Source organism: Rhineura floridana, chromosome 1 (assembly GCF_030035675.1).
Source record: "Rhineura floridana isolate rRhiFlo1 chromosome 1, rRhiFlo1.hap2, whole genome shotgun sequence".
NCBI lineage: Eukaryota > Metazoa > Chordata > Lepidosauria > Squamata > Rhineuridae > Rhineura > Rhineura floridana.
Genome location: NC_084480.1, coordinates 1,700,789 through 1,714,594, shown reverse-complemented (window position 1 = coordinate 1,714,594; position 13,806 = coordinate 1,700,789). Strand labels below are relative to the sequence as shown.

The 13,806-nt window shown below is 47.2% G+C and overlaps 1 protein-coding gene across 2 annotated transcripts in view; it reads right to left on the bottom strand.

The window, feature by feature from the left end:
• Nucleotides 1-561: 561 nt before the first annotated feature.
• VCP (valosin containing protein) overlaps nucleotides 562-13,806 on the bottom strand; it is a 39,767-nt gene continuing 26,522 nt past the window's right edge. For both annotated transcript variants that reach the window (XM_061612900.1, XM_061612897.1), the window contains exons 9-17: nucleotides 13,132-13,267; nucleotides 11,370-11,482; nucleotides 11,006-11,170; nucleotides 10,781-10,903; nucleotides 9,491-9,703; nucleotides 6,721-7,029; nucleotides 5,923-6,078; nucleotides 5,648-5,802; nucleotides 562-1,016 (exon numbers count right to left, since the gene is read on the bottom strand). In XM_061612900.1, the coding sequence (XP_061468884.1) occupies nucleotides 902-1,016; nucleotides 5,648-5,802; nucleotides 5,923-6,078; nucleotides 6,721-7,029; nucleotides 9,491-9,703; nucleotides 10,781-10,903; nucleotides 11,006-11,170; nucleotides 11,370-11,482; nucleotides 13,132-13,267 (1,485 nt within the window). In that variant the 3' untranslated portion in view covers nucleotides 562-901. The remainder of the gene's footprint in view (nucleotides 1,017-5,647; nucleotides 5,803-5,922; nucleotides 6,079-6,720; nucleotides 7,030-9,490; nucleotides 9,704-10,780; nucleotides 10,904-11,005; nucleotides 11,171-11,369; nucleotides 11,483-13,131; nucleotides 13,268-13,806) is intronic.

Genomic DNA, 13,806 nt, shown 5'->3' with positions numbered 1-13,806 from the left:
TTAGGCAAGGCATTATTCTCACCCTCAACCCCAACTGCAATGGAAGGATACCTGGCCTACTATGCAGGGTTGTTAGGATTACTGCGTTAAGGCACCTAAGACGGGGGCTTTTGCCTGGAATAGTGTTCCTGTAAGCAGAGGTGGTACTTTTGGATCACAAGAAGGGGGTATGGCTCAAGGAAAAGGCATCTCTGCTGTGGAAGGAAGGTGTTAATGCCCCCTCCTGAAGGCCAGGTGCTACAGCTGGGGGATTTATTCCAGAAAATGTCATGGACTCTCTCTCCCTGCAACTTAGTCCTCTTCTCAAGCGCAGTATTTGTTGGCCTCCATTATGGCTTAATAATAGCTTTCATACAGTGTTTTAAAGTGTTTGAAGCTTTCCACCCCAAAAGCAGCCTTAAATGTTTCCTACTGAAGGAATCTCTAGAGGCCATGGTGAACCTTGATCTAAAAACACTGGAAGCACTGCCTCCATAGCTTTCACAAAGCAGATCTGTCCAAAGCCAGGACGGCTAAGAACAGCAGGAAGAGGCCTGTTAGGAAGGAAGGAATAAAGCCAGCTTGAAGTTATGGGATTTTTTTTTTATTTTTGTGGGTTTTAAAATTTTTAAATTTTTGTTTTTACAGGCTATTGTTGTACCCATTGCTAAAGCTGCTTGTTCTGCCATAACACTAGAACAGAAATTTCCCAGAAGTGTAGTCAGTTCCCCTCCTCCTTAACCACCCGCCCTCCTGCCTCCCGACCAATCACCTTGTATTTGCAGCAGACTCCTGCCGACAGAGCCTGGCACACAGCTACATGGGTCTGACCAAGGAATGAAGAAGCCAGGAGTCCACTGACCATTGGAATTGCCCTGTACAACATGGCCTGTTTTGGAGTTTGGTCCACTCTGGCAGCATGTTAACCATAGAGATCGTCATCGTTGTCTTCACTGTAAACATTTCCGCCGCCGCTGCCGCCGCTGCCTCCTGTGCCTTGGCTTGGTCCAGCACCACCCTGGTTGCCTGATGGGAATCTGCAAAGAGCAGACAGACAGAACAGCAGCCATTAAGACGCCTTCTACTCAGCAGGAGGCCAAAGCTCTGAGGCTGGCCAATCAGTGTTTAGGGCAATGAATGAATAAATAAAATGAATTTAAGCTGTAGCTACAAAAGAAAACCAAGAGTGCACCCTATATGCACTTCCAATTATTCCTCCGCAGCTGCGGCTTGATGTTTCAGTAACCTGCTCTGTCAAAGTGGCCCACAGAGGACTGGTCACTTCCGGATCTGGCCCTCCTGGCAGATGCAGTTCCCTGCCTGCAAGTATGCCTGGCAGCCTAACACTGTTCAAAGTTTTTTAAAGTTCTTTTGTTCTCACTTTCTTATATGCGTATGCACATATATGTGCATGCATAATGCATTTTATGTATTTTAATAGTACTTTAATTTACTGTAATGTTTTGTGTTTTTATTGTGTATTTTATTATATATGTGTGCAATTTTATTGTAGCTGCCCTGACTGCCCTGTTGTAGGGTAGAAGGGCGGGATAGAAATATTTTAAATAAATAAATATGCAGAGTGCTATGGAACAACCCTAAGAAACACAGAAGGTGGTTCAATTTGGCCCTAGAGAGGCCTCAAGAGATGCTTCATTACAAGAAGCAAGGCATGCATGTTCCAAGCAAGCCAAGTTGCAAGAGCACATGGCAAATTAATTGTCTCCTTTCACTGTAAATCTCTGCCATCCCTCACTTATTTGTAAATTTAAAAGGTCAACAAAAGAACATCAGATTCCTTGTACAAGTGTTCATCCAAGATATGGTGAAATAGGTATTTACAGTGGCTCCAATTCTACCTCCAGGGCCATTTGCAGGGAATAGCATTGGGTGACTGTCTTTTGGCCCCCTGGCAGCTGTGCTGTGGGGTGCCACAGGGTACCATCTTGTCCCCCATGCTGTTTAACATCTATATGAAGCCCTTGGGAGCAGTTATCAGGAGATTTGGGGCAAGGTGTCTGCAGTATGCTGATGATACCCAGCTCTATTTCTCTGTAACATCTGAATCGGGAGAGGCCGTGCAAGCCCTGGACCGCTGCCTGGACTCGGTGGTGGGCTGGATGAGGGCCAATAAACTGAGCCTGAATCCAAGCAAGACAGAGACGCTGTGGGTTAGTGGTTCCCAAGTTCGGATAATTGGTCAGTTGCCTGTTTTGGATGGGATCGTACTCCCTCTGAAAGAGCAGGTCTGTAGTCTGGGGGTGCTCCTGGATCCATCTTGGTTGCTAGAGACCCAGGTGACCTCAGTGGCTAGGAGTGCCTTTTACCAGCTTCGGCTGGTAAGACAGCTGTGGCTGTTTCTGGACTGGGACAGCCTGACCACTTTTGTCCGTGTTGGATCACTGTAATCTCCCAGCTGGATTACTATAATGTGCTCTATGTGGGGCTGCCCTTGAGGTGGGTCCAGCAGCTGCAGCTGGTGCAAAATGCACCAGCACAACTGCTCACTGGGGCAGGGCATCGCCAACATGTCACTCCGCTGCTCAAAGAATTGCACTGGCTGCCCATTAGCTACTGGGTGAAGTTCAAGGTTCTGGTTTTGGTGTACAAAGCCCTATAGAGCTTGGGACCAGGATACCTGAAAGACCGTCTTACCCCTTATATACGCAGTCGATCACTGCACTTTGCAGGTGAGCCTCCTGCAGAGAACATCTTATCAGGAGGAAGCAGACCTTTAGTGTTGTGGCTCTTACCCTTTGGAATTCCCTCTCCTTAAACATTACACAGGCATCATCTCTGTTATCTTTTCGGTGCCTACTGAAGACTTTCCTCTTTCAACAAGGCTTTTAAGTAGAGACCGTATCCCAGTTTGTTGGAATTACTTTTTAAGATGCTTTTAAAGGTATTTTGTTTTAATATGTTTTCAACAATGTTTTGTTTTAATGTATTTTAAAGTCTGTTTTTAAGATGTTTTAAGGTGTTTTATTTGCTGCCCTGAGCTCCTTCTGGAAGGAGGATGGGATATAAACATTAAATAAATAAGGTCACCTAAATATCACTCCTTCCCTGGCCCCATCACAATTACTAATCAAGTAGTTTTCAATAGCTTGAAGGCTCTTGCCAGCAGAGTCCCAAAGATACATTAATCTCCCCCCTCCCGCCATCTCATCTGGAGAGCAGCGTAAGATTATTCTAGAAGCCATTTTGCAAACATTTTTTGACAAACTCTTCCTGGGTAGCACCATCTTAAAACTTTTAACACCCATTCACCGTCAAGAGGACAGGATTTGCAGTTTTTAAGAGGTGATCCTTTACACCTCAGCCATTAGGAATATTTGGATACCCAAGGGGCCTCCCCTCTCTGCCCAGGAACTTTTCTGTGGACTTCTCTCCCCTCCTCCCTTCTCTCTACCCCTTTTGCTGCTGAAGAGGGACCCTCTTCCAGCCTCATGGAGTAGGGAAAGGTATAACTCTCTCTCAAGCCTATCAGCTGGCCAAATTCTCTTTCCTCTATGCCACGCTCTTTATCACCCTTGTCTCTCCCCCAAACTCTTCCACCTGCCTTCTTCTAATCCTTGCCTTAAAACCTTTCCAAAAGCCCCACAACTTCACTATTCAAACCTCCATTATTCTTCTGACAACACCTCTTTCTCTTTCGACGAACAAGTGGCTCTAGATAGCACCCATTTCCCCTTCTGGTACCATCTTCACCTCTTTCTCTCCCCACCCTTTCCCCGACCACATCCTAATTTTCCTAAGTATTCTGAGGCACGCCTTCCAATTAACTCTTGTATTGGTTTTCAAAGTATTCTAAACTTCACCTAATATCAGTGTGCTGTTTATTGCTCGTTTAATATATTTAGTAAATGTACGAATTCCCTTTTGATATTTAATACATTTACATTTTCTTTATCTTTTGTCTGTGTTAACTGTTGAGGTGCCAAACTCTGGTCTTAACGTCAAAAGATCCCTAGAATTGAGTGTCAGAATTGCATGTGAGAATTGAAGGTTTGCGTGCGGACTGCACACTTCATAACAGGAGGGTGTGGATGACAGATGCCCTACCCCAAAGTACTGTCTCACAGTCCCTCCCATTTCTGGCAACGAGAGGTCAAGCCACTTGACATCCCCTGCCCTGTATGCTTCATTCCATCGTAGACCTTACTGTGGAAGGAGTTTCCCCCTTGCTCACCCCTCATGCAGCTGTCAAGAATAGCTAACTTTGGTCAAGCTGAAATGGGTCAACCAGAGAGAATTCTGGGAGCCTGTGGGTTCGTGGGACACCCTACTGGGGGAGATCCGCGGCTCAGCGTCAGACAGACAATTTGCAACCTTGCAAGAAGATGCAACTGAACCTTAGCTGTTATCCCTTATCGGCTTCCTGAGATCAAAAGTCAGGAAGAGGGGGTGTTGTAGATCAGGACCCCTGGGTGATGCTGTCTAGCCCCCTTACCTTCAAAGGCTTCAAAAGAGTGGATCCCGGCAGGGGCGGAATATGGCAGTTTGCCTCGCCCCTCCCTGTGGACCGAGAAACTCCATGAAAATGAAGGATATTCTTTCATTTGTTGTTCCCTATTTTCACCTACTTGACTCACTTGAAGTTTTACAGAAAAGAAAAACCGTTTGGGAACCAGGCTATTCTACTGTGAGTGTAGGATCTTAGTTTAGAAAGTTCTTTGCTACGTTCTTTGACTGTACTGAACTTCTCACCTTTGTTATGCCAATGTACCTTGTGTAGCCCAGCTGAGGGCGATTAGCTTTAAGGAAACAATTGCTGCTCTCTTTTTGTATATACCATTCTTTTCTTTTAAATAAACTACTTATAGATGGTATGTATTGACTTGAAACTAATGATTCTAAATCTAGTCCTTGATCGCTGAGCGATACCGATGACTGTTGATTAATGTGGGTTAATTGCCTTAGAACTCACGTAGCTCTCGGAGATCCCCTTTTCTCAGAGAAGGAGGCAGGGAAAAGGGGTGGTGGCAGTCTGCCATTGATTTAATCCTGAAGGAGGAATGGTTTGCCTGAGAAGCAGAGACCCAAAGGTGCTGGGACTGTTCTCAGAAGCAAAGAACCCCCCTTGGGGCACTGAAGACAAGGAACCTCAGGGGGACAATTCTTTGACACAGGCCTCTCACGCTGTTAGGGCGGCAAGGAGCTACAAGGGACACCTCAGGATATAGGAGCGAAAGGAAGACAGACTCCTGGATAGCCAAAGGAAGGGGTGGGGATATGGCAGCAGGTAGAAGTGGCGCCTACAGAGCGAAGAGATCTAGAAGCAGATTCTGTACTCTCATCAAGTTCCACATGCCAAGTAACTTAACATCTGCACAAAAGGCATGCGGTTTTGTTCAAAACTCTGTGTTAATTCATGGCTTCCCATATACATACTCTGCCAAACACGGCACAGACCTGGCTGATAAAAAGTTGGAGAAAATCCTGAAGCCTAGGACCATGAGGGTGGGAGTGGCAATTTCAGTCATTGCTGTCCTACCTCGCTGCCAACCTCGCTCTCCCACCCCGTCTAATGGGGACTGGAAGCTCTCCAGGTGAGAAATATTTTGATACCTCTCAAAAACCCCAGGGATAAAAACCAAGTCGTATGTAATGCAAATGGCTATGAGGGGTGAGGCCATGAGTTATGTACCAAGGCTAATCTAGTTACCTGAAGCTACCAAAGCCGCGACTCTGCTGAAGGGTCTGTGCGAACATCTCGTATTTGCGGATGTCATTGTCGCTGACTGAGCGGCGGGCAAAGCGCATAGCCTCTTCAAAGTGATCACGCCGGATCTCAGGGACTGGGTCATCCTCTTCAACCTCCTAAATCAGCAAAGTCACAGTTCTGAGCACAAGGTGCCACTGACAGCCAGAGCTCGAATCCCACACATGCAAGAGTGAATACCCCCCCAATCCAAAAACTGCCCCAGGCAAGATACTCGCCATGGCAGAAGGGTTGGTCTGCCTCTCTCGCTCCCGTCTGATCTCGCTCTCAATTGACTCACGGATGGCCAGTTTGCAGGCACGCTGGCAAATCTCTGTTAGATCAGCTCCCGAAAAGCCATTCGTCATTTTAGCCAGGAACTCCAGGTCCACGTCCTGAGGAAACACAAGAGGCCCCACATTTATTTATTTAGCAAACTTATGGCAGGGCATTTGCATCTCCCAAGGGAGTGTACAACAATTAAAAACAAAACAACCACGTGAAAAGAAATAAAATGGCATAAAATGGAAAGCAGATGAAAACCATTCTGAAATTAGGGTTTAAGACTACATCTGCCCAGCAAGAGAACTAGATGCCAGGACAGGAAAGGTGCAACCACTCATCAAAAGGCAGTGTGAGAGAGAGGGCCAAGAGGATTTATTTATTTTAAAAATGTATATCCCGCCCTTCACTCTGATGTCAAACTGATGTATTACGTCAGGTGCAGGGTGGGAGGGCATGGCTTACCCAAAACAATCTGGCGGGCCAAATGGGGGGCCTGGTGGTCAAGTCTGGCCTGCGGGCTGGAGGTTTCCCACCACTGTTCTAAAGCAAATCAATTTTCTTCTCCTTTCAAGAAGAATCACTGGCAAACATTTTAGGACATCTCAATGAATAACTGACGGGGCCTCTGGAGTTGTGTAAAGGTCCAAGTCATGGCCTCTGGAGCGCTCCTATGGTCTCAACAGATTTATGAAATTGAGTGCATCTACATTTCTCCACCCACACTGTGGTACACCTGTCAGCACACAACCTGCCTTGGCAACAGGAGATTTCCGCAGGTTGGCCTTGAGAATGGCCACACGAGACTTCTCGTCAGGCAGCGGGATGTAGATCAGCTGGTCCAGGCGCCCAGGACGCAGGATGGCGGGATCAATGATGTCTGGCCGGTTGGTGGCGCCAATGATGAAGACGTTCTTTTTGGTCGACATGCCATCCATCTCCGTTAGGATCTGGTTGATGACTCTGTCTGCAGCACCACCACCGTCCCCAATGTTCCCACCACGGGCCTTTGCAATGGAGTCCAGCTCATCAAAGAACAGCACGCAGGGAGCTGCTTGGCGGGCCTGCGTGGGGAAAGGAAGCTCAGTCACACCTCACACATGCATCTGCCAGTACTCTACAGGGTCCAAGTAGGAGAACCTCCCCACAGGATGCTACAGCACTGTGTACACGGATCTGCAGATGCAGATGGCTGCATCTGACAGAAGTAGACTCCAATCCATAAAGGCTTGTTAGTTACTCTTGCAAGGTGCCACAGGATTTTGTTGCTCACGTCTATGAGCTTTCTTGGATAGACTCTGCACTAACAGTGCTGCTGGTACTCTAAGGGTGCAGCCATACAGCTCATCTCTGGGGATGGGACTTAAGGGGAAGCCACTGCATAGGCAAATCAACTATAAGTCAGGTCTCTGGATAAGAAAGCGGGTGAAACCAGACATTGCTACAACTGTGCTCTCCTTGGCTTCAGGTACTGGGTTGCTAGAGAATGCTGTGGAACACAGCATCATGACAAAACTCAGAATAACCCTTCCCAATGCCTCTGTCAGGGTTAAAGGTGCTCAACAACACTGTACATCTGGGGACAGGAAGGAATGTGCAACACAAATTCTGTTTTCTCTTGGTGTTTGAACCAAGATCACTGCTGGAGATAAGTGCAGATCTTAGCCAAGCTATTAGCCCAGCCTTGCAAATATGCCCACAGAAGTTACTAACCTATAAACATTCTGATTGGCCTGCCAGCAGCTGGCAGACACAGGAAGAGAGGTCCGTTCCTCCTCCAACACTCCACTGCATTTCTTTTTTTGGTTTCCTCCTCTGGGATCCCAGTGTAGTGGTTAAGGGGCTGGACTATGACATGGGAGACCAGGGTTCAATTCCCCACCCAGCCACAAAGCTCACTGGGTGATCTTGGGCCAGTTACTGCCTCTCAGCCTCAGAGGGAGGCAATGGGAAACCCCCTCTGAATGCCGCTTACCATGAAAGCCCTATTCATGGGGTTGCCATAAGGCGGAATCGACTTGAAGGCAGTACATTTACATTTTCTATGCTGGATGGGGAAGAGGTGTAGAGTGTTCCATCCCTGCTTGGACAGCCCTCACTCACTCACCTGCATGCAGTTCCTTGTTGCCAATGGCAACTTAGCAAGTACTTAAATACAAGGCTGCCCTAACCACCAGAAGTGGGTAATCTGTACCCCAATGCAACCGGAGACAGAACAGCCCCATGGTTCTGGGAAACAGAATGAGAGATGCAATTCCAAACTAATGCATGTTCAGACACATAATGCAAGCTCTATTGATGGACATTCAGAGCTGGTTGCTGAACCATCTGCTCCAATGCAGGAGAAGGAAGTTGGGCTTACAGCCTCAGATTACTATGCCCACCAAAAAGGAAAAACCTTTAGCATTGGGACTTTGTAGAAAATGAGCTAAACAACAAAGCAGCAAGCGATGGTATTTCCATTGCGTAGTTCTACCGTGCACAATGCCTTGTGTGTGTGTGTGTGGGGGGGGAGGAACTCTGGTGGTGGAGTATAATAGCGGTTTGTAAAAATCACAGATAGCTTGGATAAAGGAAGTACCTCATGCTCACAAGACATAATCAGCGCCTGCTAGATCAGGCCAACGGCCCATCCAGTCCAGCACCCAACCACTTGACCACGGGAAGGGTTTGTCCACCCAACAGAACCGCTACAGGCTGATATACAGGCTGCTAAGGCTTGGAAAGGTCTTGAGATTCCAACCTTGTACAAAGGACTGCAAAGAACTGAGCAGAACCTCCAGTGCAGCTCAGGTTGACAAGCATCCCACGAGGCACCTTGTCAGCCAGAAGGGAAGCAAGTGCTCCGCTAGGAGCCAATTCACCAGACGCAGCAGGGACATTGCAATGTGCAAAGAGGCCTGTGAAGATCCCCCGAGGATGGCAGGACAGCTTCTGCTGCGAGTGTCCCTTTAAGGGAGCCCCAATCCATCTCCCAGCAGCCAGTAGGAGAAGAAGAAGCAGGGCAGGGAGCAGCTGCTACCCCCAGGGCCAACAAGGGGCTCTGCAGGCTCAATAGCTTAAACAGCCCAGAGGGAGCCATCGTGCGGGTGGAGAGCCAGTAGCGAAGAGCACTGTTTCTGGCTCCACTGCCGCCTGTCTCTCAGGGAGCCCTGAGGCAAGGCCTTCCCTCTTTCCACAACCCTCCTGGGCAAGGATCTGGGAGGGCCGGGCTGTCCCCAGGATACCTGAAGCAGGGCCCAGCAGCAGAGCCCCTGACCTTTCACTCCCCAGAGCTCGATGCCTGCGAGAAGGGGCTACTGGGGGTTTGGGGATGCACTGAGAAGGTGAGAATGTACTGCCTGAGAAAGGCATGTGCAGCTGGGGACCTGATCCTGACCTCAAGGCTACGCCGCAATACATGGTCAGTAGCTCCACTTGGCTTGCTGGATCCTCCTTTGGAGCTTGGTTTCCGAGCTTCCCCCCCACTGAGCCCAGAGACAGGCTGTTCCATGAAAACCCAACAGGGAGCATGCCGAGCCGTACCTTGTCAAAGATTTCCCGGACATTGGCCTCCGACTCTCCAAACCACATGGTGAGCAGCTCTGGACCCTTGATGGAGATGAAGTTGGCCTGGCATTCATTGGCAATGGCTTTGGCCAGCAAGGTCTTCCCACAGCCGGGAGGCCCATAGAACAACACCCCTTTGGAGGGGGTCATGCCAAACTTAAGGAACTTGTCAGGATGCTCTACAGGATACTGTGGAAGGAAGACATTCAACATCAGCACCGGTAGCTTTGAGAGAGAGGAGAGGAGAGACCCTCCTGAGCTTGGAGTCATTCCACCCTGAGATGTGCATGGCTGTGCTGCATTTGGGAGTTGCTTTGCTGCAAGCAATGCTTGACTGAGCCACAGAGAGGTAGAGGTGCAATAGCAGTTCAAAGCTGGATGCCTCTTCTCTCCCCATGTACATCCCATATATACAGCTACTATTAGGTACAGAACTGCCCCAGAGTAGAAGCCAGCAGCCCCTCACCTACTAAATGATCACAAATTGGTAATCAGGGCAAACAGGCCTACAAGCAGATAGATTAAGAATTTTATTGGTGTAGTAGCAGCTAATCCCACTACAAGCACAAGACCCAACATTATATAAATAGTGCTTATACTGCAGCAGCTAAGCCATATTGTGCCACACATAATAGGCATCAAAGTAATGCTGCGACTGAAAACAATACATATAAAAACTCAGAGAAAATGATCTATAGATGTCCGCTGTTCCAAAGTGAGTCATTGGGGAACTGCCCCCCAGGTTCTTAAAGAAACACAGCCAGCTGCTTTTAGAAATGTAGACAAAGTACAGAAACTACTTCCTTGGCAAATATGTCAATCTGAACCCACAGGCCACATTACAAACATCTTAGCTTTGTAAAAAGACTTGGCAGGCATAAAAAACAGAACCATTCAAGCACAATACACTTCAATAGCTGAGGGAACAGGCAAGGCCTGTGCACCAGTGGGGTCTCGCTGTTCAGTAACTAGAGGGGTGTGGAGGACCCATGTGCAGCCCTTAAATCTAGCCAGGACAGACTCTTACATGCTATCCTTCTGGAATGCCTTTAACCAAGACGGTCGAAGTTCAAAGAACATCTGGCTTTCCCCCAGTTCCTGCCACTGTAGTTTCAATTTACATCTAGAGCACTCTTAACATAATGAGGGATTCTACTCAAAAGAGTGGTCCATATTAACTAATGCTGTTCCCTACAGGCGTTGTGACTGGAAGAAGTACCCAGTTCTTGCTCAAGTGACTGGGAGTCCGACATCCACAGCCCTCACCTGTACAAGCTCCTGGAGTTCTCGCTTGACATCTTCCAAGCCGCCAATGTCTTGCCAGGTCACCTGTGGCACTTCCACCACCGTCTCACGCAGGGCGGAGGGGTTACTCTGGCTCAGGGCCCACTGGCGGTTGCAAGGAGAGAAACGATTTATTGCAATTTGCACATGCTGTCAGCATAATTCTCTTGTGCCGAGAGAGAGAAGACACAAACACATCTTGCTCACCCTGAAGTCATCCATTGTCACAGCCAGTGAGTTCATCACTTCAGCATCAATGGTCTCATCCTCAAGGTCAATGAGATCCATCTTCTTCCGGATAGCCTGCAGAGCTGCCTCTGAGCACAGTGCAGCTAAGTCTGCACCCACATGGCCGTGGGTCTCATTGGCTACCTGAAGCAAGGTAAGAGGAGACAGGAATAAGCAAGTGCTCCAACCCTCAATTCCTAGCTGCTCCATCACTAAGGAAGACTCGGAGAGACCCAGAACAAAGCCATACCTGCATACCACCAACCATGGGACACCATGCTTGTGCCAGTCATCATGTAAAGGCAATAAAAAGGTTTTAACTGAACAAACGTAAAAAACAAACCTGCTCCAGATCAACATCATCAGCTAGCTTCATGTTCTTGGTGTGGATCTGCAAGATCTCCAGGCGGCCAGTTGCATCAGGAATGCCAATATCAACCTCCCTATCAAAGCGACCTGTGGTACACCAAAGGGAACTCTAACATCTGCTTCTGTACATACATTGCTCCCTTACGCACTAGACCAATGGTTGGCTCCCAAAAGTTTCCCTTCACAGACAACTTCTAAAGTGTTGAGGGTCTTGGCAGACCACTTAATTATTTTTCTGCCTGTTGTAGCAATTGTATGCTAGATGCTGTATGATTTTTAACTGTATTTTTACAGACATGCCATGGACAACTCTAACCCTGAATGAAGCATGTGAACCACAGTTTGGGAACCTCTACAAATCCACATACTGCAGGACACCAGAAAGTAAAAGACAGCAACAGGACCAAGCCAGACAGGGCAAAGAAGACCCTGCTCTACTGTCTATTAATGAATGGACACGTGCGATTCAAGCCTCCCATGGTATTTAGTAATAGCTGGTTTAGGTCCCTACAACACGGAACACTGAGAGAGATTAAATGACTACTTGTTTTAAACTGTTTTTAATATTGTATTTTTAATTTCCTGTAACTCGCCCTGGGATCTTATGGTGAAGGGTGAGTAGGACACCAAATAATAAATAAATACTATCTGCATTTAGCAGAACAGATTCCCTAAGCTGCACTGCATAACATGCAGTTTCAAAGCATTAATAATACAGGCAATGACCATGTTTTACTTCTTATCTTGTATAAAATTAACACTTGTCTAACCTTTGACTTCATAAAGAAACACCATTAATCAAGATCTGATGAAATACAATCCTGATCCTAGTCATGTTTAGCTGGAAGAAAGTGCAGAGTTAAATTGATTTTACTCCTTACAACTGCAATCCTACGCATGTTTACTTGGTAGTAAGCCTCATTAAACTCTGAAACTTGCTTCCATATAAACATGACTGGGATCAGGCTGTACCTTGTTCAGGACTTACAGCACTATTCTATGCAAGTTCACCTGGAAGCATAAGATCATAACCTCAAATACCTGGAGTTATAAGAAAAACTTTGAATAGTGAGTAGAATTCAACTGAGCATGATCTGTAACTTCTATTTGAAAAATGTGACAATCCATTTCCCCCTTCATTCAAGGAATACACGCATAAAAAGTGGCTGGAGGCAGCAAAGCTGTGACATAGGGATATTAATTAAATCTCCCAAAACCCTAACAATCCACTAACTGACCCACATGACTCCCTGCATGTAGAAAATTAGTATGTTAAGAAGGGTTATTTTAGCCTTCTCTAATATGCTGTTTTTCTATAAAGCAGCATTCAAACCTGAAAAATCCCCACCTGCAGCAGGAAAGGATACATCCATTTATTTCTGCTGCATATATGAATTAGGTCAGAGACTCAAGTGGACAGCAGGCCAATCAGCTCTCTGATACCAAGCCATGTTTGATTGCAAATTGCCAGCCAGTAGCGCTCTCTCATTGTCTGCTGACACCAAGCATGCTCCCTCACTATGTGAAATACTGAGCTAAGGAGAACTGCAATTTGCACACGTACAGTGCACAGCTTTCAGTTTTGAAAAGGCACAGGCAGTTTACAACCAATGCAAACCTGAAATTTCACGCCGTACAGATCTGCTCTAGTACATGGCTACACAGAGACTACGGCAAATAGTGAGCCAACATCTAGCACACTGTAGCTGCCCTCAGAAGAGAAGAAGCCTAGTTACCAAATCGTCGGAGTGCTGGGTCAATGCTGTTAGGTCTGTTGGTAGCAGCCATGACAATCACATGGGCTCGCTGCTTCAAGCCATCCATTAGTGTCAGCAACTGAGACACAATGCGCCGCTCTACTTCACCGTGTGTCTGTGGAAAGAGCAGCTTTTAATGTGAAGACCTGCTGGGAAAGGGCCCAGACCCAAGCCGGGATGGAGCTTCACTAAAACACTGTATCTGCCAGTGGGCAAAATGCTCAGCATCTTCACCAGCAGAATAGCTGCCTTGAGGCATGGGGGCTTGTATTCCCACCCCCCCAGCCTTAGTTCTCTCTCGAGTTTAACATTCAGCTTAAAATGGATCAAGGGACAGCCAATGTGAGCTCAGAGCCACCTGGTGCCTAATCTGAGGCTGCTAGCGGTTTGAGGCACAGCCAAGAATGCCATGTGATGCTGGGAAGGTGCCTTGTTAACCAGATAGTGTAGGCCTTGGAGCAATTAACTCCCTGCCAGGAAACTAGAGGCTGTGCTTATCAGCTATTGTTGTGCTGTATGGCCCTGGAAAAGAGCCTCCATCTCTGGAGTGCTATGCTGGGAAAGCCGTGACTTAATCCTTTGTAGTAATTAGTTGCTCATTACTGTGCTGTAAACATGTATCCTATAAAAGGGTTCTGTGTTGCCCAGTTCGGT